General features: G+C 35.9%; 1 protein-coding gene across 2 annotated transcripts; it reads right to left on the minus strand.

The window, feature by feature from the left end:
- Positions 1–2,743: 2,743 nt before the first annotated feature.
- LOC107873347 (UDP-xylose transporter 3) lies at positions 2,744–6,540 on the minus strand. Of its 2 annotated transcripts, none has more exons than XM_016720163.2 (8): positions 6,192–6,540; positions 5,925–6,076; positions 5,229–5,413; positions 5,063–5,130; positions 4,490–4,622; positions 3,678–3,839; positions 3,311–3,580; positions 2,744–3,189 (listed from the first exon to the last, which is right to left on the minus strand). In XM_016720163.2, the coding sequence occupies exons 2-8, from the start codon at positions 6,043–6,045 to the stop codon at positions 3,058–3,060; spliced, it is 1,071 nt and encodes a 356-aa protein (XP_016575649.1). In that variant the 5' UTR covers positions 6,046–6,076; positions 6,192–6,540; the 3' UTR covers positions 2,744–3,057. The 2 variants fall into 2 exon arrangements, with proteins under 2 accessions (XP_016575649.1, XP_016575650.1); XM_016720164.2 differs by having other exon boundaries at positions 5,925–6,079.
- Between the last annotated feature and the right edge of the window lie 17,402 nt (positions 6,541–23,942).

Raw genomic sequence — 23,942 nt, forward strand, 5'->3', positions numbered from 1 at the left:
ATGGGACTTGCGGCCACATCTGGCTATGTACAGGCGCATCTGCCAATGCACATGCCAATGCATGTCACCCTTCAACTTTCTATTTTGAGAGTTGGGTGATGTGCAGCCACACTTTGTCATATCCGGATGCACATCGGTATGTATGTCGACTCGGTACTCTGAAACAGTCCAACTCTTCACAAACCATTGCTTTCTTTCTGAAGTAATACCTTCTGGCTATAAATGTCTGATTTTTCCTCAGATGTTGAAATAAAATTTTAAAGTTAAAAATATTCCTCTTCTTGAAAAACGTAAGTGTGATTTGCTATCATTGAGTGCTTTGAAATTCAGCGAATTTGAGGTACCGTTTTTCGGCTGAAATGATTCATTTTATCCAAGGGGGGTGTATTCCATAATTTCAAGTACTTAAGGAAAATAATTTTTTTAAGGACACACATCAAATTTGGTGGACTTGAATATTCTAATCTCATCACTTTCTTGCCAGTTTACTATTTTTCAAAAATAGTTTGATATTCATCCTTGTTGTCATAGTTGGTTTGAACTTCATTTAAGAAAAAAAAATTGGGGGTAAGGGAAGGGAAATGGGAGAGGGGATTACAATGTGGGAAATCGAACCCTCACCAACAAGGTAAAAGTTCAGGTAACTAACCAACTAACCTACTAAGATTCCCCTTCATTTTTATTATTCATAAGTTGATTTGAACTTATTGCTAAAATTCATATTTGTGAATACAAAATTAAAACTTTATTTAAATATTTATATTTTAGTTTGAACATATTAAAAGCTCATTGAATATAAATTTTATTTAATCAAAAATAACAATGGCATCCATGCATGAAGAGACATGGGACAAATGGTCAGGAGATTACCTATGTTGCAAAGCACACTAACCAAATGGCTTAGTGCATGGAAGATGTATACAAGTTGCAAAGGGGAGCGAAATATTTGTCATGAGTATAGGTCATCCCTAGGCATATAAATAGAAAAATCATCGCATGTATTCCCTTCATTTTAAAAAGAATGACCCACTTTTTTTAGAACATTTTAAAAAGAATAATATTTTTAATAATATTTTAATTTCAATTTTTCACATGACATGTTTAAAACTATAAGATTAAAGGGTATTTTAATACATTTAACACAAAAGTTCTTAATCAAATCAATTTTTTTTTTTTTTGAAACAAAGGAGTATCATATTACACCAAGAATAGTTTGCCAATCATTAGCAATCATTAACTTCTGGTTATTTCAATTCTCTTTATTTTTTTTCATCCAATTCTCTTTTTCTTTCATTGATAATTTTTTTTCTATAGATCCTAATAGTTTCCTCATATTCTCATTTCCAAGCTTGGTTGTTTATTTATAATGTGTATTCAAATTTCGTTATTCCTGCTTTCTACTTTTTCTGTTAGAAGAAGTGTTAGAATTTCGGGGTTATGTCTACACCACATAAATATTCTCAAGACCAGTAGTTTTGGCAAATCTCAAGCTTGGGTTTGTTTTAGTTGGTGGAATAAGGATAATAGTTCTTGGATAAAATACAAGAATATTCTATCCCATCATTTTACTAAAAATTAAAATGATGAAATCAGTTATCTAACGGGATATCCTTATCTATCTTATATTGCATACTAAATGACTTCTTTTCAGCATCGACCATGGGACTCCAAATTTAACTTTTCAAAGGGGATATACAGCATTCAGTTTCACTATTATAGTAAGAGACTTTTGAAAAACCAGCTTGATATACACGATTCTTAAATTCTTGCTGCATCTAACTCATTGGCTAGCCAGTTGCACGTATTTTGGGTTTCAAGTGTAAAATTTATTTCCCAGGCCAGGACGGTGGTTCTAGCTCGCAGTTTCACCTCTTAGGTACTTGTTGATTGACACAGAAGGCTGATGAGGCAAAGGCATGTTGCATTCACTTTCCCTATATGTCGTGACGTAGAAAGCCAACAGCTAGCCTTTTTATGCAAGTATGTCAGGAGTATGCTCCACCCAAGTTATTGCAATTTCCTCAGAACTACTTTCAAACAGGACACTGCAAGTCTTAACTGGTCTCCTTAGCTGTCAGGGAAACTTACATTCTGTCCGTGCTTAAGATAGTTTCACAGTTCAACTGCTATTTTCACTTCTCATTATCATCTAATCCCTTACACAACAATCACTCCATCCTATTCCTAGGTTGGGAACTAGAGGGTACTACGAACTTTTTACCATAGTCGAGAAATTCCTCGTGAGTTAGCTCGCCCAACCCTACTTATACTCACAAATTTTGAACTTAAAGTTCACCTATCCTGTTAGCTCGCCCAACCCTAATTATCCTCACAAATTTTGAACTTAAAGTTCACCTATCCTGCTTCCACTTAAATACCATGCTTCAATCATTGAAAGAGTTCAAATTTGTGACCTATGTCTAACCTGCAGTTCATGTGCTACGTCATTACCACTGAACCAGAGTCCTAACGGCCCTAGAGGGTACTAAGAATCACCAATGATCTTTTTTCCTTGGGTTCTTTCGAGTTATTTGGATGTATTTTTTATAGATAACCTATCATCCAAAAGAGTTATATTCCACAAACTGAACGCAATTTGGGCACAGTAATGAATAATGATGTAGCTGGATTTAATAAGAAACATAAATGTCAAACAAGGAAAGTATGCGGATTGGGGAAAGCTGCTAAGGATAAGATAAATATTGTTCAGAGATAACATTAAGTATGCAGATTGGAGAAAAGCTGCTTAGAATAAGATATATATATATATACTGTTCAGAGATAACATTATTCGGCAACTCAAATAATTTCTGATCAAATCATTTTTACTATGCCTCAAATGTTCTAATTATATAAGAATATTGCTTACAACGGAGCAGTAGTAACTTCTCAAATCTAGACATCAAACAGCAATATAGCAGAAATGAAGGCATTCTTTGTTACTCAATGTGATTTTGAAGCAGGGGAAGTATTGTAGCAATTGCATTAATCCCATGGTGAACTATCAATCTCATCATAATTCAATTGATGCATCTTGGAATGCTAATTAAACTACTCTCAACGGTTGTAGTCTCGAGCACGCAAATCCTTGTCTGCTTTCCCAATTGGGGATATTGGGAGAGCTACATCATTTATTGCACCAGCTCCGTTCTCCATGCCTATTAGAGGATCAGATTCATCTTCCTTGGTCTGTTTTCATTTAAATGAAAGTAGAAGTGATGACATTAGCTGCATGACTAGTTAAATACTGTTTTATACGTCTGACGACAAAATAAAATGCATCTGATGGCACAAAAATATCATGTTATACCTGAAGTTGTACTGATGCTTCTGTAGCTTTTTTCTGACCTTCACGGGTGCAACAATATGAATAAAGAACCATTCCCATCATAGCAACAAAGATCCCAAGAATATTCCTCCAGTTGAATGGGTCATGAAGTAAGATATATCCAAAAGCTAATACTAGACAGGTTTTAAGATGGCCAAGTACTTGGTAGGTGACAGGGGATGTCTTTCCAATCACAAGGAATGTGCTAAAGTTAACAGAGACCGAGATCAAACAGGACAGAGCAATGAAAACCTGCAATTACAAACATGAATTAGGCTGGGAATCATACCTCATCCATAACTATAGAGAACAGTAAGGACATTGTCCAAGAAGGGTTCATAATGCTTACCAGCACTTGTGGTGTATATCTGAAGGCAAATACATTTTGCTGAGTCAAAAACTTATCCAGAAAAGGACCAGAGATGAACAAAGTCATGGCTTGATAAGGACAAGATTGATACAACAGCTGAGTTGAAGAAACCTTGAACTTCTTCTGGATGGTATTGGTCATCTGAAAGAAGCTAATTAAGGACTAACTTGAAGAAAAGATATATGGACCGTGATGGTATATGTACAATGCTATATATTCACAACAAAGGTGAAAAGCTATGAATTGTTCAGATGATCATCAACTCACTACAGGAAAAGCACTCGGTGTAGATTGGAATCCCCTTTCTGTTTTTGCAGTGGGATTCCCATGACTTTGTACCCACAGAACACCATCTTACTGCCTTTTTGTTTATATCAGTTACATCCTTTCTTACCATTTCAAAAAATAAGTACAAGAAGGAAATGCAATTCCAAAAGACAGCATGTATAAAAAGTTTTGGTGATGCTCAAGCTTTATGACATTGAATCGAGATGAAATAAAGTTAAAATAGTATAGATATGAGGTTTAAGGTCATCTAAAAAGATATAACAAGGCAAGTTATACGTTCAAAAAAGGCTACATAGATTTCATAAAGATTTTGCATCTCCATATTAGTCTTAGAAGCCAAATATGAAAATTGATAGCATGATGAAAGCATCCCTCACTAGTTTGCAGTTAAGCCAAAGAACTCTATGCCCCCAGAGACTTGCCATATCTGATTCTTATGCTGCTTGATATGACAAACCAGTGTAAATGATGAAAATGAGGAGACAGCTACTTTAGAAGGATACAATTTGAGCAACACAAGTGGTAAGAACTGCAAGGAGTGACAAGATAGAGCCCAGGAAGTTCAGCTGCAAATCCGTTACAGTCGCAATTCCAACACCCAAAAGAAGGATGCAAAGAGAGAGTTGAATGCTCCGACTGTAATAAATTAAAAAGGAAATTTCAAGTTAAATATCAAATAGAGAAGAAGAATCTTATGAGAACCAAGTATAGCAAAAAGTTACATAGCAAAAAGCAAAATCCACTATTGCCAATATAACATAAGCATCAGTAGATGAAGTACTCTCCATCAGACCATCTTAAAATAACCAGTTGATTGCTTAGGGAAACATGATTCGGATTTATAGGTTTGACTAAGAATCAGTGTGGTTGTCATTGTCTGATTTAACAGTACTGGATCATTATGAATGGATTGGCCAGTGAGTTCACCGATCTTAGCAGCTTATGCAGCTTTAGGAGTTATCCATTTCATCTTTTAGTCAAAGTTGCAATCCAGAGGAAAATTAGCCAACTCACAAAGGAAAATGCATCAATCAAAATTCAAAACATTGATTAACCCATAAAAATGATAAACTAACCTGAACTTCTTGCTGAGGAAAAGTGTCTCTAACAGTACAGTGCATGGTATGATTGCAAGTTTCGTCATCTAACACATTTAGTGATAAAGTATGGAAATCAGGAAATTCATTATGTAGAAATGTTATCTGCAATAGAGATGAAGGAAGATGAAGAAAAAGAACGTACCTGATAAAAACCAACAGAATTGAAACCAAGGCTAAGGTTTAGCAACCCAATTGAAATTCCATTCAGAATACCAAATCCAACTACAGTTCTTGGATCAAAAGGTTTATGTTCAAATAGCTTCATCCATAGCGCCACATGGAGGGAGCAAAAAGTGACCAGTAGATGCCAGCTCGTCAAAGTTGTAGCTGCCATAAAAAACAAAATTTGTGGAGTACGCTATCATCCCATCTCTCTCTTGGAACTTGTAACATCCAATAAAGCCAACTTGCAAAATCTAGGTAAGTAAAACGGTAGATCTTGACTCTTAGGTGGTTTAAGCATGAATTTGCAACCATCAAGTACTATTCACTGCAGTTTGCATGTTCAAAACTACCCAAATGTACACCGTACCTTTACTAAGAATCCAACCACATATTTATCGGAAGATACTAGTATAGAGGAAGGACTAACTTATTCGTCCATCGGTAATTAGTAGGACCTAGTATCATGCCAGGATAACTTTTTACGTCATCAAAACTAAAAACGAGTAAGGCAGGAAACAAAACCGAAGCATATCCAACTTCAGCATACCTCCAAATACTAGCAAAATTATGAACTCTGGCATAGATATGTCATCAAATTTAATCAATTATTCACATTTAGATATTCTATTCAACATGATGAGAATGCTGATGCATGGAACATAATTTAACTCACCAAAACGGAAACCTAAAGAGCTCATAAGCGCTTTATTGCATATCACAATGGATACAGACGAAACAACAGATAGAGACAAAGCTCCAATAGTGCCAAGCTGAAAACTCTTGTTCTCACTCATCCTTTCTTTCGGGTACAGCTCCTTGCTCCGCCTTCTTTATGTAGATCGCGAACAACAAACAAAAGATAACCTCAACATTCGAACTGGTGTGTACAAAATCAAATGAAAGAATCAGCAAAATTAGAGTGTACAAAAATGTCACATACGAAAGAGATAGATAATTCCCAAAAAGACGGCAGCAAACTTGATCCACAACCAAATTCTTCACACTCCCATTTTTCAAAATTCCGTTTAGGTACAGATCCACTCAACTTGGCAGAGCCTCTATATGTGTATTTTCGACTTCAATTTTAGGGAAAAAAAAAGTTGGGTAGTCAGTTCCAACTGCAGTTTGGTGCTAACCGAGTATACACAGACTTTGATAATTTTTTGTTAGCGAAAAAAAAAAATATCTATGCAATCTCAGTCAAAATCCGAGAAGGGGAGTGTGATGGAAGGGACGTCCTTGCATCTTCAACACAAAATACCCTAGTTACTCCCTTAATGTTAAAGGTCAGTTCGAATTGATCCTTAAAGTTTGATACTGATCATATAGAGTCCACCAAGTTTAGAATTTCATGTTACTTTTCAACTTGATCTAGGGTGTGTTTGGTATGACAGAAATTGGAAAATATTTTCCTAGAAAATGGAAAATATTTTCCTAGAAAATGTTTTCTAGGAAAACAAGTTAGTTTCTTACTTATTTTCTCACGTTTGGTTGGTGAGTGAAAAACATTTTCTAGAAATTATTTTTTGGTGTTTTGTTAGTGAGTGAAAAATGTTTCTCGAAAAATATTTTCTAGTATTTGGTCGATGTGTAAACCCTTTTTAGGAAAATAGTTCCATATGCTCTTTCATTCCAACCCTGATAAATTGTTTCTAACATCATTTCTAAACATAAATCATTGCAGGTTGATTTGCATATAGTAAGACAACTTGAAGCAGTTAAGTGTAATCAGAAAATCCACAAAATTGAGTATTTAGCAAATAGACACTACATTTTCAAGACATAAGTGTGTGAACAATAATTGTTTCCATACCCCATCAAGCTATGTTCTTTAAACCCATTTGTTTATCTATCGTTATCGTTTGAATCTTTCCAACCATAAATTACGGAGATTTTGACTTTTTAGCATAAACGCTTTGGGTAAAGTGTTATTTTGCACCAAATAATCGAAAGCATCACCTAGAAATTCTTCGTCATAACCTTCGATCGTTATTACTTCTTCATACAACTTTGTCACATCTAGGTGACTATTAGTCATTTTACTAATTGTCGTGGCTACTTCTCCAAGTTTAGTTAATATGTTACCAAGCACATCTTGTATATCCAAAGAACGATTTCTTTTATGAGTTACCTTGACTTAAGAAGTTTCACTCATTATATCTTGCACATCTCTTTTCGTAGAAGGTGCTTTAATATCATCATCGTTTTCTTTTTTCAAACTACAAACCACATCTATGTCACTAAAGGACTTACCACAATCATCCCTAGCTCGATCATTTCCACACACAAGAGACATTTTATCAAACATATCAATCTTCTTGTTGATGAACTTATCATGATTAGGATGTGCTTACAATACAAAGACAAAAAATAGATATCATGATTAGGATGTGCCACTAGAAGCTCTCTATAATATGCCACATAATTGAGACTAACTAAGAAAGTAAAAAACTAACAGCAAGCCTTGAAAACAAGTAAGCATCAACCAATATCACAACAAAGCACCATTTCTACCACCCCTTACCTCGGCTTATGTGAGATTGAGTAATGCAACAACTAGAAAAGAAGTACCAGTTCAGGATGACGTGGAAGATATGTCTTTAGGAACATCTTATAATGAAATTGTTATATCTTAATGTTTGAACACAATTTATGTCTTATGTGTCTTATGTATAAAACTCTTTTAGTTTTCTATTGCGATGCAAGGTGGGATTTGCTTAAGGTGTTATGTGCATCCATTTTTTTAAAGTTTGTTGACCAAGAAACCCGTTGGTCCTTATATATCTTTGACTCGTCCTCTCATTAGCCCATCCGTCATCATGTTTGTCACATGGAATCCCAAATCCAAATCTATAAAATTCAAATATCTTAAAACTGCCATAGATCTCTGGTGCCACCTAAGCAATAAAAACTCTAATTTGCTTATTCTTTCTTCTGTTCAGATCCTCTATGTTATTACTTTTGAGAATCCATCACTTGACTATGAACAATATGTTAGGATCATATGCTTGTCATCAAGCCATAGTTGATAGAAATGGCGTAATTTTATTCTTTAACCAAAAGTATAATCAAGCAAGTGCCATGTTCAACCATGAATTCACACTCTAATCACGTTACAGACAGGATCGATGTTGGCATGCTATGAAAAAAAAATACAGCCTAAAAACATAAAAATCTAGGGGTAATGCTAACTATATATGTTTTTTTCCTTTGTTGTTGCATTTTCAATTTCAAGATTGCTAATTTTACTGTGCAGCAAAAGTATATATGAAATGCTCATCTAATATTCTATTCTGATCAACAATTTCCAACTATTTTCTTCTATATTTGTAGGATTATTATATGAAATGCCCAGGCGTTCTAAGTCAAAAGACTCAAAATCAGCATGGAAAGTACAACAACTACAATCTGTTCCACAATTTGGAGAGATGAAAAACATTTTCCATATAAAATCAATGCTATAAAGTCTAAAACTCACAACAACTAATCATGATGCTTATAATTATTCTTTCGAAAATATTTCCAAATAAGAAAAAACACCGCAACTTTGTCTTATATGTAAGATTTCATGGATCTCATTTATGGTATAAATCATACAGTTCTACCTCATTTATGGAATTAATTCTCCAAAAGCTGAGAATGCAACAACAAAAATGTCTCTAATTATATTTAAATCAACATTAAATCAGCTAGGATTTCCAACATCAAATTTTCCATTGGTTTTGACTACCTAAACTACTTCTTTTCTTTTTTCTCCATTGTTTACTATTACAGGTCAAGAAACTAAGTTGCACAAGTAAGTTACTCACAAGAAAGTTACTTATAGGACAATTATTCAGTGCATTATGAACAACTATTCCCTGTGAATGTTCCAGGTTTATAATCTCTACAATTTGGGTGAATATGTGCAAATATTCAAGAGCATCAACAACTTTCTTTGGATTGTCCAGCCACTGCCTCAAACTAACGTCACTACAGTCTCTTCTACAAAAACCTTGATCCATAGTAAGCCTATCCTCTACAACCCCACCTTGAGCTTTAAGGCGATTTACACGAAGCAACTCAATTTACTGCCTCCCTTTTTGTAATGACCTGATTTGCTGAACCGGAACGCTACACGGTGCTCAAGACCTCGAAGGACCACAAACTAACCCATGACTGATATTTGTACCTATATACTGCATAAGATAACATAATAATGCAAAAACATGCACTGAAAGGCCATAAGGTTTAATACTGAACATAACTGAATAGCGTAACATCTGTGTGGGGTAATAGAATACCCAAAACAAAATTAAAGTCTAAAATATGATAGTCTGTATCTAGTCTGCATCTACTCTGAAAGCCTCTACTGTCTGAAGAATCTGAATGAGGAGTTGATGGGACATGTCTCCAACTAACTCCAACTAATAAGCTAATCAATGAGATAATAGAAAATTATTATGTCCTCGAAGGATGAGGACTCGCTTCTACTCTGACTGCTGAATCTGGAATCTACTGCTAATATGGAACTCGTGTCTCTAAACCTATGGTGTAACGTAAAAAGAAAGAACCATAGTGCGAATGCGTCAGTACATATGTACCGAGTATATATATGAAGTAGGCTATATGCAAGGGTTTACATACATGATCAATACTAACTGACTGTCTAACATAAACGTGAGAATGCGTACATGCATACGCAACTGTAACTGATAACATGATAATATGATACTGATACCGTGGTAGCATGACTACTGAGTCTGGATACTGATAATATGACATAACTGATAACATAAATGACTGTATCTGAATTTAACTGATAACATGGGTGACTGTAGATGACAGTTCTGAATCTGATGGAACTATCTGAGTTTCATACTGTATCTGAGTTGACTGTATCTGACAGTCCTAAAATCTGAAGAACTATCTAAGTTCTATTACTGAGACTGATTGACTGTATCTGACAGTCCTGATTCTGTAGCATAAAATTATGGGATGTAGTATCTAACTGACATGCCCTAAATATGCTATAATAGCTGAGCTGGGGTCCAATCTATGCCCTGATTAGAAGGGTGTCAATACTGCATCACTGGTAAGGATAACATGTGAGTAACCCTCATATAACAGGTGACTCTAGCGAGAACAGTGGGACCCTCATATAACAAGTTAAGCCACCTCATCTACCCTCATATAGTAGGCTACGATGTCTTAACCTATGCTGGCTACATAGTTTTGGAACGCAAGGATTGCTTCTAAGAATCAGACCCTCGTATAACAGGTAAGTCCCCATCCTTGGGTTCACTCGTGCTAATTCCTAATCCCATCTGAATGGACACTGAACATGATTTACTGAACTGAACTGAGCATGGACTGAGTTATTGAATTTCTATGGCTGATGAAATACTACTGATATCTGACAACTGACTAAGTCATGAGATCATGGAGATTTTTCCTAAGTCATAAGACTATTTGAAGTCTAAGATTTCATAGTTTGACTGAGAGTATCGTGAAAACATGACATGGATCTAGGCATACAACTAATATTTTGGGTACAAGTACCCCCAGGACTCGATGGAAGGAAACTAACATGGCTTGATATTCTTGAATACATGATAATCACCACAATACATTTATTGAAGCATTTCATCAAACGTCTAATAGGCAGAAGCTTGTACATTTATAAGAATTTTTATGATATCATGCTAGTTAGGCAAATTTCCTTCATCTAGGCATTTTATCAAACATATGGCAGGCATAGTACATGTGAACATCATGGTATAGCAATTAAACATCATGGTTCAATTCCAATTTCATCATACAAGGTTTTAGTCATGAGATTTCGTAAATCATTATCTATACTAATCAACCCACATGGAATTTATCATCAAATCATGGAATAGAAATCAATTCCTTATTTATCAACATAAAAGAGAACATACAAAGAATGAACACATGAAGAAATTCCATAACTTGTAGTTGAAAAGGGATTCTTGGACTTTATGGACGAAAGAAGCCCATGAATGAACACTATGCATACCTTAGATTGTGATTTCATGAATATTGATGGTGAAACCTTTTTGAAATCGGACCTTCTATGAAAAACCTAGCTTGAGTTAAGAGTATTTGAGAAAAACATCAATATTTTGGATGAATAAGGGCTAAATCCCGTGTTTGGAAGCTTATATGGGGGGGGGGGGGCAAATTAACCCTTTTAACCCTGGACACGTAATTTAATTTTTAGTAAAATTTCCTGAATTGGGCCCTTGGCGCGATGCAGTGTTATCGCGCCGTGTCATTAGAAATTGATAATTGGGAAACTACACGGTGGCGCGATGTGGAGCTATTGCGTTTCCACCTTATCTACGACCTGGAAGTTTAGTGCGATGTGCCAGCATCGCGGAGCAACACTGGAAATTGACAATTGCCATTTGAACTATCTTCGCGATGAGCTGAAGTCTCAGGTTAAACACTGTCTCACTAAAAAGGCTCTAACTCTTCTCTCGGGTGTCGGATTTGGGCGAATTATATATCGATGAAAATCTTATTCAATTTACCACATGATAAGAACTGCAAATTAAGGAAATACCACATTTAGAAGAATAAATTCTTATTCCAAAGCAAGTTCTTACATCCTTGAGATGATTTTTGAGCTAAGAAAAAGCACGGGTATTACACTTTTCTACCTAGAACAAAACCAGAATCATGCAACACATCATCCAAGGACCTAGTGTTGCTTGTTTGATATCTAGAATTCCTGTCTACAAGAGTTGAAGAATTTAAACCCCTATAACTATCTAATCCCTCCCAACCTATTCAGATAAACCCTCCATTACTCTTTACATGTAACTCATACATAGACCAAGGGTTACCTAAGGTCTTCCATAGGAAATAAAAACTCACTATAGAAACCAAAAGCTCATTACTATAGATGATAGAACATAAAGATCAATTGTGTCTCAAAAAGCTTTTATAATTGCCCTCCAAATTAGCAGAAACTTGTGAACTCAGTACATACTAAAAAAAGAGCAAAAAGGACACTCGAAGCTGACAGAAAAACACAAGTTTAGACCAGGAAACAACTATTAATCAGAAAGGTGTTTCTTTCATACAGAATCTACACAGTAACTAGAACAGGAAGAAGAAACAAGGAAGCATTAAGAGCAAAAATCACAAACAAATATTCAACTATCAAAGTTTCTTAATATAGTAAAGTTCCGTATTCCTCCTTCTATCATAATTTATAAATATGGCATGAGCAATAAGATCTCTTTTGGGTGATCATTCTTTAGGTTCTTCACACTTTTCTCTTTCTGTTTGATAGCTTTGACTTCCTTGAGAACTTTAATTAATTTGAATATTTTAAGGTTGAATTAGTGGTTCAACATCTACTTCTTATATTATCATGTCATTTGGTTCCAAATCAATTATATGATTATGTAAAATACATGACGCTAAAATAATATCCACTTATGTGTGAAAGCCCCAAAAGGGTTCATTATCAATCATACGAAATCGTCTTTTAAGAATAGCAAAGGCACATTGAATCTAAGATCTTAGTGCTGTATGGAAAAGATTGAATAGTTATTTTCTTTTTGGGAGGACGGTTACTATATTCTTGCAAGTGATAGTGTATTCTATGATAAGGAGGAAAAAAGCCCATACGAAGTCTATATCCCGCATCTATGAGATAATATTTATCTACAAGACCAAAATAAAGTTAATTAATATACATTGTTCACCTACTTCTTCCTATAAACTACTTTAGATTGTGTAAGATACCTTGGGAGATTTAGAACCCCTGTGGTCTCTCTAACGCATTATTTAATATGCGCGAGTCATGTGCAGATCCGTACCAACCAGCAAGCACATATGTGAACTTCAAATTAAAGTTGATAACAACTAATACATTTTGTGTTGCTGTGTTTTTCCTACCATAAAATCTATTTTCTTATTCAATAGGAATAGATGCAAACATATGTGTTCCATCTATTGCTCCTACAAAATCCTATAGACAACTTACATTAATTATATGTAGTATTTTTCATAAAATGATATAAAATTTAACATTTTTGTATGTCACTTATAGTGAACCAGGATAATGCCGACGATTGTTCGTTATCTTCGGTTGGATAGTTCTACTCGGTGATTTTATTAGAATTAGAAATAGCTTCAAAACTGCTTGAAATACAGTGTAGAAGCATCTATGAATAGACTCAGTTGACCTATACAAGTGTTATCCAATCATCCAAAACCACTCATTAAACTAGTAATCTCTAAAAATATCAATACTTGTTCTTGAACAGACATATTTTTGGTTGAACACAACAACCTATTTCTTTTAAGAGCATTGCATAGTTCATAAAATACATGCTTACTCATTTTTATCTGACCTACACAATAAACTTCACTTCCATTCAAAATATTATTCATGTAAAAAAAATGAATAAGGGTCCATTTACCTGTCATGTAATATATTGAATAGATGCATCAATAAGCCAATTACATGTATATTTATTGTCAGCCCACAGTTTGAAATTTGCAAAGTTATTTGCTTAATATAGATTGAGTTAAGAGTATAATTCTATATTGAGTAATCAAGTCAATTTATCTTAATAATGTTGTTTTGTCATTGAATGACTTTGATAAATAGTTGACTCATTACTTATGAGAATAAAATTTTATGTGTTGATCTAAAATATGATATATTACTTACAGTGTCACTTGTATGCATTGAACCAATAAATTATGATTTATTTCTCTCTCTCAATTGGTTCAAGGTCAGAAACTAAATATTTTATCAAATAATTATTGATGTGAGGTACGATTAATGAATATATCATGACGCACAAAAATAGATTCTCTAAAGTAAATTGAGATGTATGTTAGTTTTTCTAACATAAAAAGAAGATAATATGCAGTTACGAAATATGTTAGAAATTATCGATAAATCCTCATTTAAAAGACAATTCAAGTCAAATGTTAGGAGTATTTGTTGATTCTAAATTTGATTTCATATTTAGCTGTAGATGCTCCTATTATGTATCCCTGAAGGAAAAAGTCTACAACATATATGAAGCATATGAAACACCTTGGTTTTTGAACCTTAGAAAATTTCCTGGAATTTAGGTTTCTAGACCCAATATGACTCATGGGTATGAGTCGTATGTTAGGGCACGGATGGTTTGGTCCATTCATATGCTAACTAGTGTTGGTTGGTGGGATGGATTTTGGTTAATAGAATGGGTATGACTGGGTGGTACGAGTCATATGGTTGGATACAGATCGTTTGGTTTCTTCACTTAACCTTAGACTTGGTAACTTAAGTTAGATCTGAGTACAAGTGGTTCACTAGGATCCATAGTCCAGGGTACGAGTAGTACCCATGACTCGTATGGTGGATAGTGTTCAAACCTTCAGTGATTCTATTTTGCCAGTGATATGAGTGAAGGGTACAAATTGTATATTGTCGATATAACTTGGGTAGGATGATTCATACACTGGATAATGTTGGGTCCAAGGGTCAAGGCTTTGGATACGAGTGGAGGGTACCACTCATATCGAAGGGCACGACTCATGAAGGTTAGTCGTACCCCTATAATGGGATTTTTTGTGCAACTTAAGTGGGGGTAATTTGGACATTTCCCCATGTATCCTAATAAGGTCCTATGATTTCTAAATTACTTGGGAGGCTATTTACCCTATTATTCTATTCATTAACACTTAGAAACTCTTCCTAAACACTCTATAATTCACTTAAAACCTAAGGAAGCTAGGGTTTCAACTAGAGGACTAATTTAAGGGATCTTGTTGGTGGTTTCTCTCCATCTACTTTGTCAATTAAGGCGTATTCTCTTTCCTCATTGTTAGTTCCAATAAAAGGCATGTTTTTTCACAATGTTTTTATGATTTCATTATTGTATGATTTTAGATTTTTAAATATAGTATAGGGGTTTTGATTATAAATTCTTAGTTATGGTTTTTTCATGTTTTAATTATGCTTTTATACGCATTAATGGTGGTTTTGGATAGTTGGTTACATGGAAATGGTTCTTTGGTAATGGACTTTGGTTTTGAAAATATTTTGCCCCCAATGTGTTTGATAAAATGCCTACAACAATATTTTCATTATAATATTAGTTTTTCAATAGAACTTATGCATGGTTTAAACTTGATAATGGAACCCTAAATGGTGTGAATAGTTTAAATAGATTGGAAAGGCCTTGGTGGCCATAGTTTTGGTTAATTACAAATCATAAAGGGTACATGGAATCCCTTAAACCTATATATGGTTGGCTATGGACAAAACTTAAAAGTTATTGTTGGTATGATGATACCACTATTAATGGCCTTGGTAAATAAATGGTTAATGGATTGGTTGGTTTCTTGTAATGGTTTTAATTGGGCAATAATGATAGAGTGTGTAGTAAAGCCGTGGAAGGTAGAGGTGCCAAAGAGACCAAAACTGGAAACTCATATTTACCGATGTGAGGTTGGTTTTGGTATTCTAGTTTGAAACTTGGAGTCTAAGTCTTGGAATTCTTCTCTAATCCTTGGTTGTTCTCTTTTCAGATCATGCCTCGACGATTTGAAACTCAAGGAAATTCTTCAGTCCCATTTGGGGACAATGTTGATAGGGTACGTCCTACATCTGGAGTTCATCTTTGATCTTAGAGTCCTATCCCCAATAGTTTTAGAGTTTCTCCTGATTCTATTAGTCCTCCTCAGGGTGAGGTGACTAATGTGGAATTTAATCAGTATATTCATACTATTGCTTAATTGGTTGCTGCTTAGGCTGAGCGGGATATGTCTAGTGGGTTGTCTGCTGAGGTTATAAGGGTTGGTCAATTTATGAAACTGAATCCTCCTACTTTTACTGGTGTAAAGGTGGAGGAGGATCCTTAGGGTTTCTTGGATGAAATAGAGAAGATATTCAAGGTGATCCAGGACACTACTATAGAAGGTGTAAACTTTGCAGCTTATCAGCTCAAGGATGTTGCATACCAATGGTACGAGGAGTGGGATAGGGATAGAGGAGATATGTAGGAGTCATCCTTATGGGATGCTTTCTCTGGTGCTTTTTGGATTGTTTCTTTCTTCCAGAGTCATAGGAAGCAAAAATAGAGGAGTTTGTGAATCTTAAGCAGGGGAGAATATCTATCAAGGAATATGCCTTGAAGTTTCATCAGCTATCAAGGTATGATCCTGATTTGGTGGCTGACATGCGAGCAAGAATTATAAAGTTTGCTTCAGGGTTGAATCAGGATTTGATCTTGGAAAGCAAGACTGCCTTGTTGATTAAAGATATGGATATTTCTAGGTTGATTGTTCATATGCAATAGGTAGAAGATGAGAAGTAAAAATAGGCAGAGTTTGGAGATAGGCAAAAAAAGATGAGCAGGTTTTTTAATCAGGGAGGTGCTTAGTCGTAAGGTCATTAGGATACGACAAAAGGCAAAAAAAATAAGGGAGTTCTAGATCCTTCTCTACTGGTAGTGCTCTTTACCTGAAGTAATTGAGTGACATGCATCATTAGGATGGTGATAATTTTTGGGCACAAGGTGCCCAATTTCAGGCGAGTAGGGTTCAGTCAGTATCTTCATGCCCTTCTTGCCGGTCATGTGGTCATCTTCATTAGGGTTATTACAACGAAGGGAGGGAAAATTCTTTAGGCCAAGCATGCTATCAACTCAGGGATTATCCAGTTAATAAGGTTGCTACAGGAGTAAATAAGGTATCGGTGGCTTCATCTTCTGCTCCTGCACTCGATGATGCCACTTTCACTTCTATTACTACTCTTGGTTCAAGTATTGGCCGAAATACATTGTATTATTTAGCTTCCTTGTAAGAATTTGAGGCATCGCCTGATGTCGTTACTGGTATGTTACACGCCTGATGTGGTTACTAGTATGTTACAACTCTTTTCTCATGATGTATATTATCTATTTGATCAAGGGTCTACTCTTTCTTATGTGGCCTCATTTGTGGCTGTATGTATTAATTTTGATCCTGAGGTTGTTTCAGATCCTTTTTTCTACCCTAGCAAGTGACTCGGTTATTGCTAAGAGAGTCTATTAGGTATGTGTAGTATCAGTTGGTGGTAGGTAGACTTTGGTGGATTTGTTTAAACTTGATATGATGGATTTTGACATTATTCTGGGGATGGATTGGTTATACTCTTGTTACGTGTCCTTGGATAGTTGGACCTGTAAGGTTGACTTTAGGTTCCCTGGTGAACCGATTATAGAGTAGAAGGGTGGTTCCTTAGCTCCTAAGGGGATGTTTATTTCTTATCTTAGAGCTCGGAGGTTAATTTCTAAAGGTTGTCTTTATCATTTGGTTTGGGTTAAATATTCTAACTCGAAAGATCCGTCTTTTCATCCGGTTCTAATAATAAATAAGTTTTCTAAGGTCTTTCTGGATGATCTTCCTAGTGTTTCTTTGGATAGGAAAATAGAGTTTGGTATTGATCTAGTTCCGAACAATTATCCAATTTCTATTCCTTCATATATAATTGCTCCAGCTGAGTTGAGGGAACTCAAGTAGCAACTTAAGAATCTTCTAGATAAGGGGTTTATTCGTCTTAGTATGTCTTCATGGGGTGCACCGGTGTTGTTCATATGCAAAAATGATGGTTCTCTTCAGATGTGTATTGAATACATGCAGTTGAATAAGGTGATGGTCAAGAAAAAGTAACCATTTCTCAGAATAGATGACTTGTTTGATCAGTTTCAAGGAGCCACATTTTTTTCTAAGATAGATCTTCGGTATGGGTATCATCAACTTAAGATTAGGGAGGAGGATATCCCTGAGATGGTTTTCTATACTCGATATGGGCATTTTGAATTCTTGGTAATGTCATAAGGATTGACTAATATCCCGGCGACATTTATGGATTTAATGAACAGGGTTTTTAAGCAGTTCTTATATCTCTTCATGGTTTATTTTATTGATGACTTCCTGGTTTATTCAAAAAGGTTGGTGAATTATGCTAATCACCTTCTTGTGGTGTTGCAGACCTTGAAGGAATAGTAGTTGTATGCCAATTTCTCTAATTATGATTTTTGATTGAATGCTGTGACTTTTCTTGGTCATATTATTTCTAGCTAGGGGATCATGATAGATCTTCAAAAGGTGGTTGTGGTTAAGAGATGGCCTAGACCCATGACTCCAACCAATATTCAGAGCTTCTTGGACTTAGCTGGGTATTATAGGTGGTTTGTAGAAGGATTTTCGTCGATAGCTTCTTCTTTGACTAAGTTGACAAAGAAGAAGGTTAAGTTTTCTTGGTCAGATGTTTGTGAGGGAAGTTTTTAGAAGTTGAAAGACAAGTTGACTTCGGCTCCAATTCTAACTTTACTAGAAGGCAATGATGGGTTTGTGGTTTGGTGTGATGCATCTCGGGTAGGCCTTGGTTGTGTATTAATGCAGCATGGGAAGGTGATTGCTTATGCTTCCAGGTAGTTGAAGGTATATGAAATAAATTATCCTACTCGTGATTTGGAGTTATTGGCGGTGGTTTTTGCCTTGAAAATCTGGCGGTATTATCTATATGGACTGCACGTAGACATCTTTTCTGATCATCAGAGTGTACAGTATGTGTTCACTTAGAAGAAGCTCAATCTCAGATAGAGTACATGGTTGGATCTTTTCAAGGACTATGATATATGTCTTCACTATCACCCGTGTAAGGCTAACGTGGTTGCTGATGCTTTTAGCAGCTTGTCCAAGGGGAGTTTGACTTATGTGGAGAAAGAAAAATAGGAATTACTGAAGGATATTCATCACTTGGCTAATCTTAAAGTTCGTCTCTTGGACTCTAAAGATGGAGATATAATGGTACAAAAAGTGATTTGGTTATCTCCTGGTATAGAGATTAAGGAGAAGAAAGTGTTAGATACTATCTTGATGAAAATCAAGAGTGACAAAGGTATGCAGAAGGTAATGGTGTTTGAGATCAGTGGTGATGGTACTTTATGGTATCAAGAGAGGTTGTGTGTTTCTGATGTCGACAGTTTACGGCAAAGGATTTTGGCTGAGGCGCATAAGTTGCGCTATGTTGTTCATCCTGATTCTATGAAGATGTGTCAAATATTAAGGAGATGTATTGGTGGAATGGTGTGAAGAGGGATGTGGCTGATTTTGTAGCCAAGTGCTTGGTGTGTCAACAAGTTAAATTTGAGCACATAAGACCTAGTGGGTTATATCAAGAGATTGTTTTAATCGAATGGAAATGGGAGGTAATCAATATGGATTTCGTTACTAGTCTTCCCCAATCTCGGAATCTATATATTTTGATTTGGGTCATCATGGATAGGATTACAAAGTCTGCTCACTTCTTGCTAGTGAGGACTACCTTTTCATTGGAGGATTAAGCAAAGTTATATCTTCCAGAGATTGTAAAGCTGCATAGGGGACCTATTTTGATTATTTCAGATCGTGGTACGTAGTTTACGTCTCACTTCTGGTGGTCTTTTTAGAAAGGGTTGGGGACTAAGGTGATTCTAAGTACTGCATTCATCCTTAGATGAATGGGCAAGCAGAGAGAACTATTCAGACATTGGAGGATATGCTTCAGGCTTGTGTGATTGATTATGGTGGCAATTGGGTTGACTATCTAACTTTGGTAGAGTTTGCGTAAAACAATAGCTATCATTCTAGTATTGGTATGTCTCCTTTTGAGGTATTGTATGGTAAAAGGCATAGATCTTTTATTGGTTGGTTTAAGCTTGGATAGGCAGATATGTTTGGTCCCGATTTGGTTTACCAGGCTATGAAGAAGGTGAAGGTAATTCAGGATAGGCTTAAAGTTTTCCAAAGTTACCAAAAGTCCTATGCGAATGTTAGGCATAGAGACTTAGAGTTTCAAGTTAGGGATAAGGTTTTTCTCAAGGTATCTCCCATGAAGGGAGTAGTGCAATTTGGTAAAAAGGGGAAGCTCAGTCCTTGATATATTGGTCCTTATGTGGTTTCGCGGTGGGTTGGAAATATTGCTTATGAATTGGAGTTTCCTTCTATATTGAGCTCGATTTAACCAATATTTCATGTCTCCACATTGAGAAAGTGTCCCGATGATCCTTCTTTGATTGTTCTTTTGGAGGGGTTGGGTATCTCAGACTCTCTGTCTTATGAAGAGGTCTTGGTTAAGGTATTGAATAGGTAGGTTTGTCGGTTGCAAACCAAGGATGTGGCTTTGGTTAAGGTTCTATGGCAGAACCATAAGGTGGAAGAAGTTACAGGGGAAATGAAGGAGGACATGAAGTCTAAATATCCGCATCTGTTTTCAGCTCTTGGGATTCATGCTGAAGGTCTGTGTCTTCAACACATCTTTATTTTTTGAGTTTGTGAAAGGAAAGATTAATTTCTTTGCCTCTTTGTTTTCAAACTTTGTTAAGGATTGGAACTATATTTGATAATGCAAATGTCTCGTGCGTGTAGTTACCCCTACCTTGTCTGTTATTCGGGGATGAATGTACCTAATGGGGGAGACTGAAACACCCTAGTTTTTGGAACTTAGAAAATTTCTTAGAGTTCTAGTTTTTGAACCCAAAACAACTCAAGGGTATGAGCCATATGTTGGGATACGAATGATATAGTCTAGTTGTATGCTGACTAGTATTAGTTGGTGGGAAGGATTTTGGTCACTCGAATGGGTAGGACTTCGTGGTACTAGTCATATGGTTGGATACAGATCATTTGGTTTCTTCACTTAACCTTAGACTTGGTAACTTAAGTTAGATCTGAGTACGAGTGGCTCATTAGGAACTGTAGGCTAGGGTACGAGTCATACCCATGACTCGTATAGGGGATAGCGTTCAAACCTCATGTGATTCTATCTTACCAAGGATACGGTTGAAATGTATGGCTCTTATGTTATCGATACAACTTAGGTAGGATGAGCCGTACACTGGACAATGTTGGGTCTAAGGGTTAAGGCTTAGGATACAAGTAATGGGTACCACTCGTATCGAAGGGCATGACTCGTGAGGGTCAGTCATACCCCTGTGATGGGATTTTTTTGTGCAACTTAAGTGGGGGTAAACTGGATATTTCTCCACTTATTCTTATAAGCTCCCACGACTTGTAACTCACTTGGGAGGCTATTTACCCTATTATTCTCTTCATTAACACTTTGAAACTCTTCTAAGCACTCTATAATTCTCTCAAAAGCTTTTGGGCAAGGAAGCTAGGGTTTCAACTAGATGACTGATTTAGGGGATCTTCGTGGTTTCTCTCATCTACTTTGTCAATTAAGGCCTGTTTTCTTCCATCATTGTTAGTTCCAATTAAATACATGGTTTTACATAATGTTTTTATGATTTCATTGTTGTATGATTTTGGGGTTTCAAATATAATATAGGGGTTTTGGTTATAAATGTTTGTTATGGTTTTCCCACTTTTTATTTATGCTTTTGTATGCATTAATGATGTTTTTGGACAATTGGTCGCATGGGAATGGTTCTTTGGTAATGGACTTTGGTTTTGGAAATACTATGCTCCCATTATGTTTGATAAAATGCCTATAATGATGTTTTCATTATAATATTGTTTTTTCCATGGAACATATGCAAGGTTTAAACTTGTTAATGAAACCCTAAATAGTATAAATGATTTAAATGGTTTTAAATAGATTGGAAAGGACTTGGTGGCCATGGTTTTTGTTAATTGGAAATCATGAAGGGTACATGAAGTCTCTTAAACTATATATGGTTTTCTATGGACAAAACCTGCATGTTATTATTGGTATGATGATACCACTATTTATGGACTTTGTTAATAAATGGTTAATGGATTGGTTGGTTGCTTGGTAATTATTTTGATTGGGCAATAATGGCGGGGTGTGTAGCAAACCATGAAAGGTGAAGGTCATGGGGGGACAAAAATTGGAAACTCATATTTGCCGATGTGAGGTTGGTTTTAGCGATCGTGTGCATGATATCACACTTTATATTTGGGGGATGTACTAGTCATCCCAGGTTTTTTCCCCTAGTCAAGCGGTTTCATGCACTGGAGCCCTTTCAGCCGGGAGAGCTGAACCTATACAGCCCATGGGTGGTTTAGGACGATAAAGCTATACAACCCAGTTAAAGTTTTTAATGGCATGCTAAACCCGGTTACCTTTCTTGGCGTGGTTATATATATTTATATATATATATGGTTGTGTGCATATGGATGGTTTTACTTGGTTCTATAAATGGCATTATTTTATCCTTATTCTGAGTTCATGTTAGCGCTCACTTGCTAACCCATCTTCGGGCGGCTGTATATCCACGCTATTCAGGAACCGATCATTCTACTCCTCCTATATAGTGATTTACTTAGGGACAACTATCTGATTAAAGTGGTGAGCTTCCATCTTTTCGGAAGGCTCCATTTCATATAATGGATATATTTACATATTTTGGTTTATTTTTGGATATTGGTTTTGGCTATGGTTGGGGGCATGTCTCAACTGGATATTCTTACTCTTTTGGTTAGAGGCTTTCTGGTCCTACTATGGGTTGGAATGGATGAGATTGTTATTGGTGTCAGCCTTAGCATTGGCATTAGTGTTGGGGATGATATCGATTGATGATATTATTAGTTGTTCTATCGTATTTCATTTTGGGATTAATCATATTATGTTTTGGAGCTTATTTTGTTATAGCCTGGTTTATGTCTCTTATTTTGGTATTGGTTTGGTTTGGTATGGTGGGACGGTTGGTATGGGATGGTTGGGCTCGGTTGGGTTGGTCACGATTATGATCCTATCCCGGAGTCTTCATATGAGTTGTTACACTATATTGTTATATACTCGAAATTCAGCCAACTCAGGGTAGGCAGATGGAGGTTGGTTTGGGTAATGGGGGTGGTCTCCGGTCCTAGTCAGACTTCGGAAAAATTGGGAGAAAAAGAAAAATGGAAGAAAATGGTGAACAAAGAAGGCAAAAGGTAGGCATGGAAAATGAGAGAAAACAAAGAAGAGTGGCCCATAGTCAAAAAGGAGGATTGAAAAGTGTTATGTAGATGTTCAAGGAAGGGTGTAGTCATGTTGGTCTCAAATGGTATCCTACCCTAACCCGAGCCTATGTAACAAGCATAGAAAGTCCTTTGAGATCTCCAACCATTTACTTTTTTTTGTAGTGGCGATTGAAAATAGGGTAAAGCCTATGGTATGACACTTGTTGCATAGAGATTTCTTTTATGTGGGAGAAAATTTTTGTACTTAGAATTCCTTGTTACATATTTGGTAGCTTGGTGTGTGGAATTTTCTTTTTTGTGAGGTTGGGATGTGAAACAAGTTGAGGTTGGTGATTTCATCACCATCGGAGCTATGAGGCAAATGGAGTAAGACTTAGGTTTGGTCAAAAAGTGAGTCACTTCTAGAGCATTAGTTGTTGTTGCTTGATTGCTCTTTAAAATCTTATGCATCCGCAGATATTGCAATTTTATAATGAGGGGTGTAGTGAAACTAGCCTAGCACATGTGTAATGAGAAACTTGTGGTGTGACTAAAGTTGAGATGATTGTGATCTTTAAGGCATAAAATTTTGGCATAGATAATTGTGTCTCATAGTAAGAGGTAGTGTTGCTTGAGGACAAGCAATATCTTTAAGTTAAGGGTGTTGATAAGTGGTGATTTTTCCACTCAATTGCACTCAACAATCGTGCACATTACTTAATTTTGAATGAATAAATGAGACGCAATTGTGATTAAATGTACTAATATCCAC

Source organism: Capsicum annuum, chromosome 6, assembly GCF_002878395.1.
Source record: "Capsicum annuum cultivar UCD-10X-F1 chromosome 6, UCD10Xv1.1, whole genome shotgun sequence".
NCBI classification, from domain to species: Eukaryota; Viridiplantae; Streptophyta; class Magnoliopsida; order Solanales; family Solanaceae; genus Capsicum; species Capsicum annuum.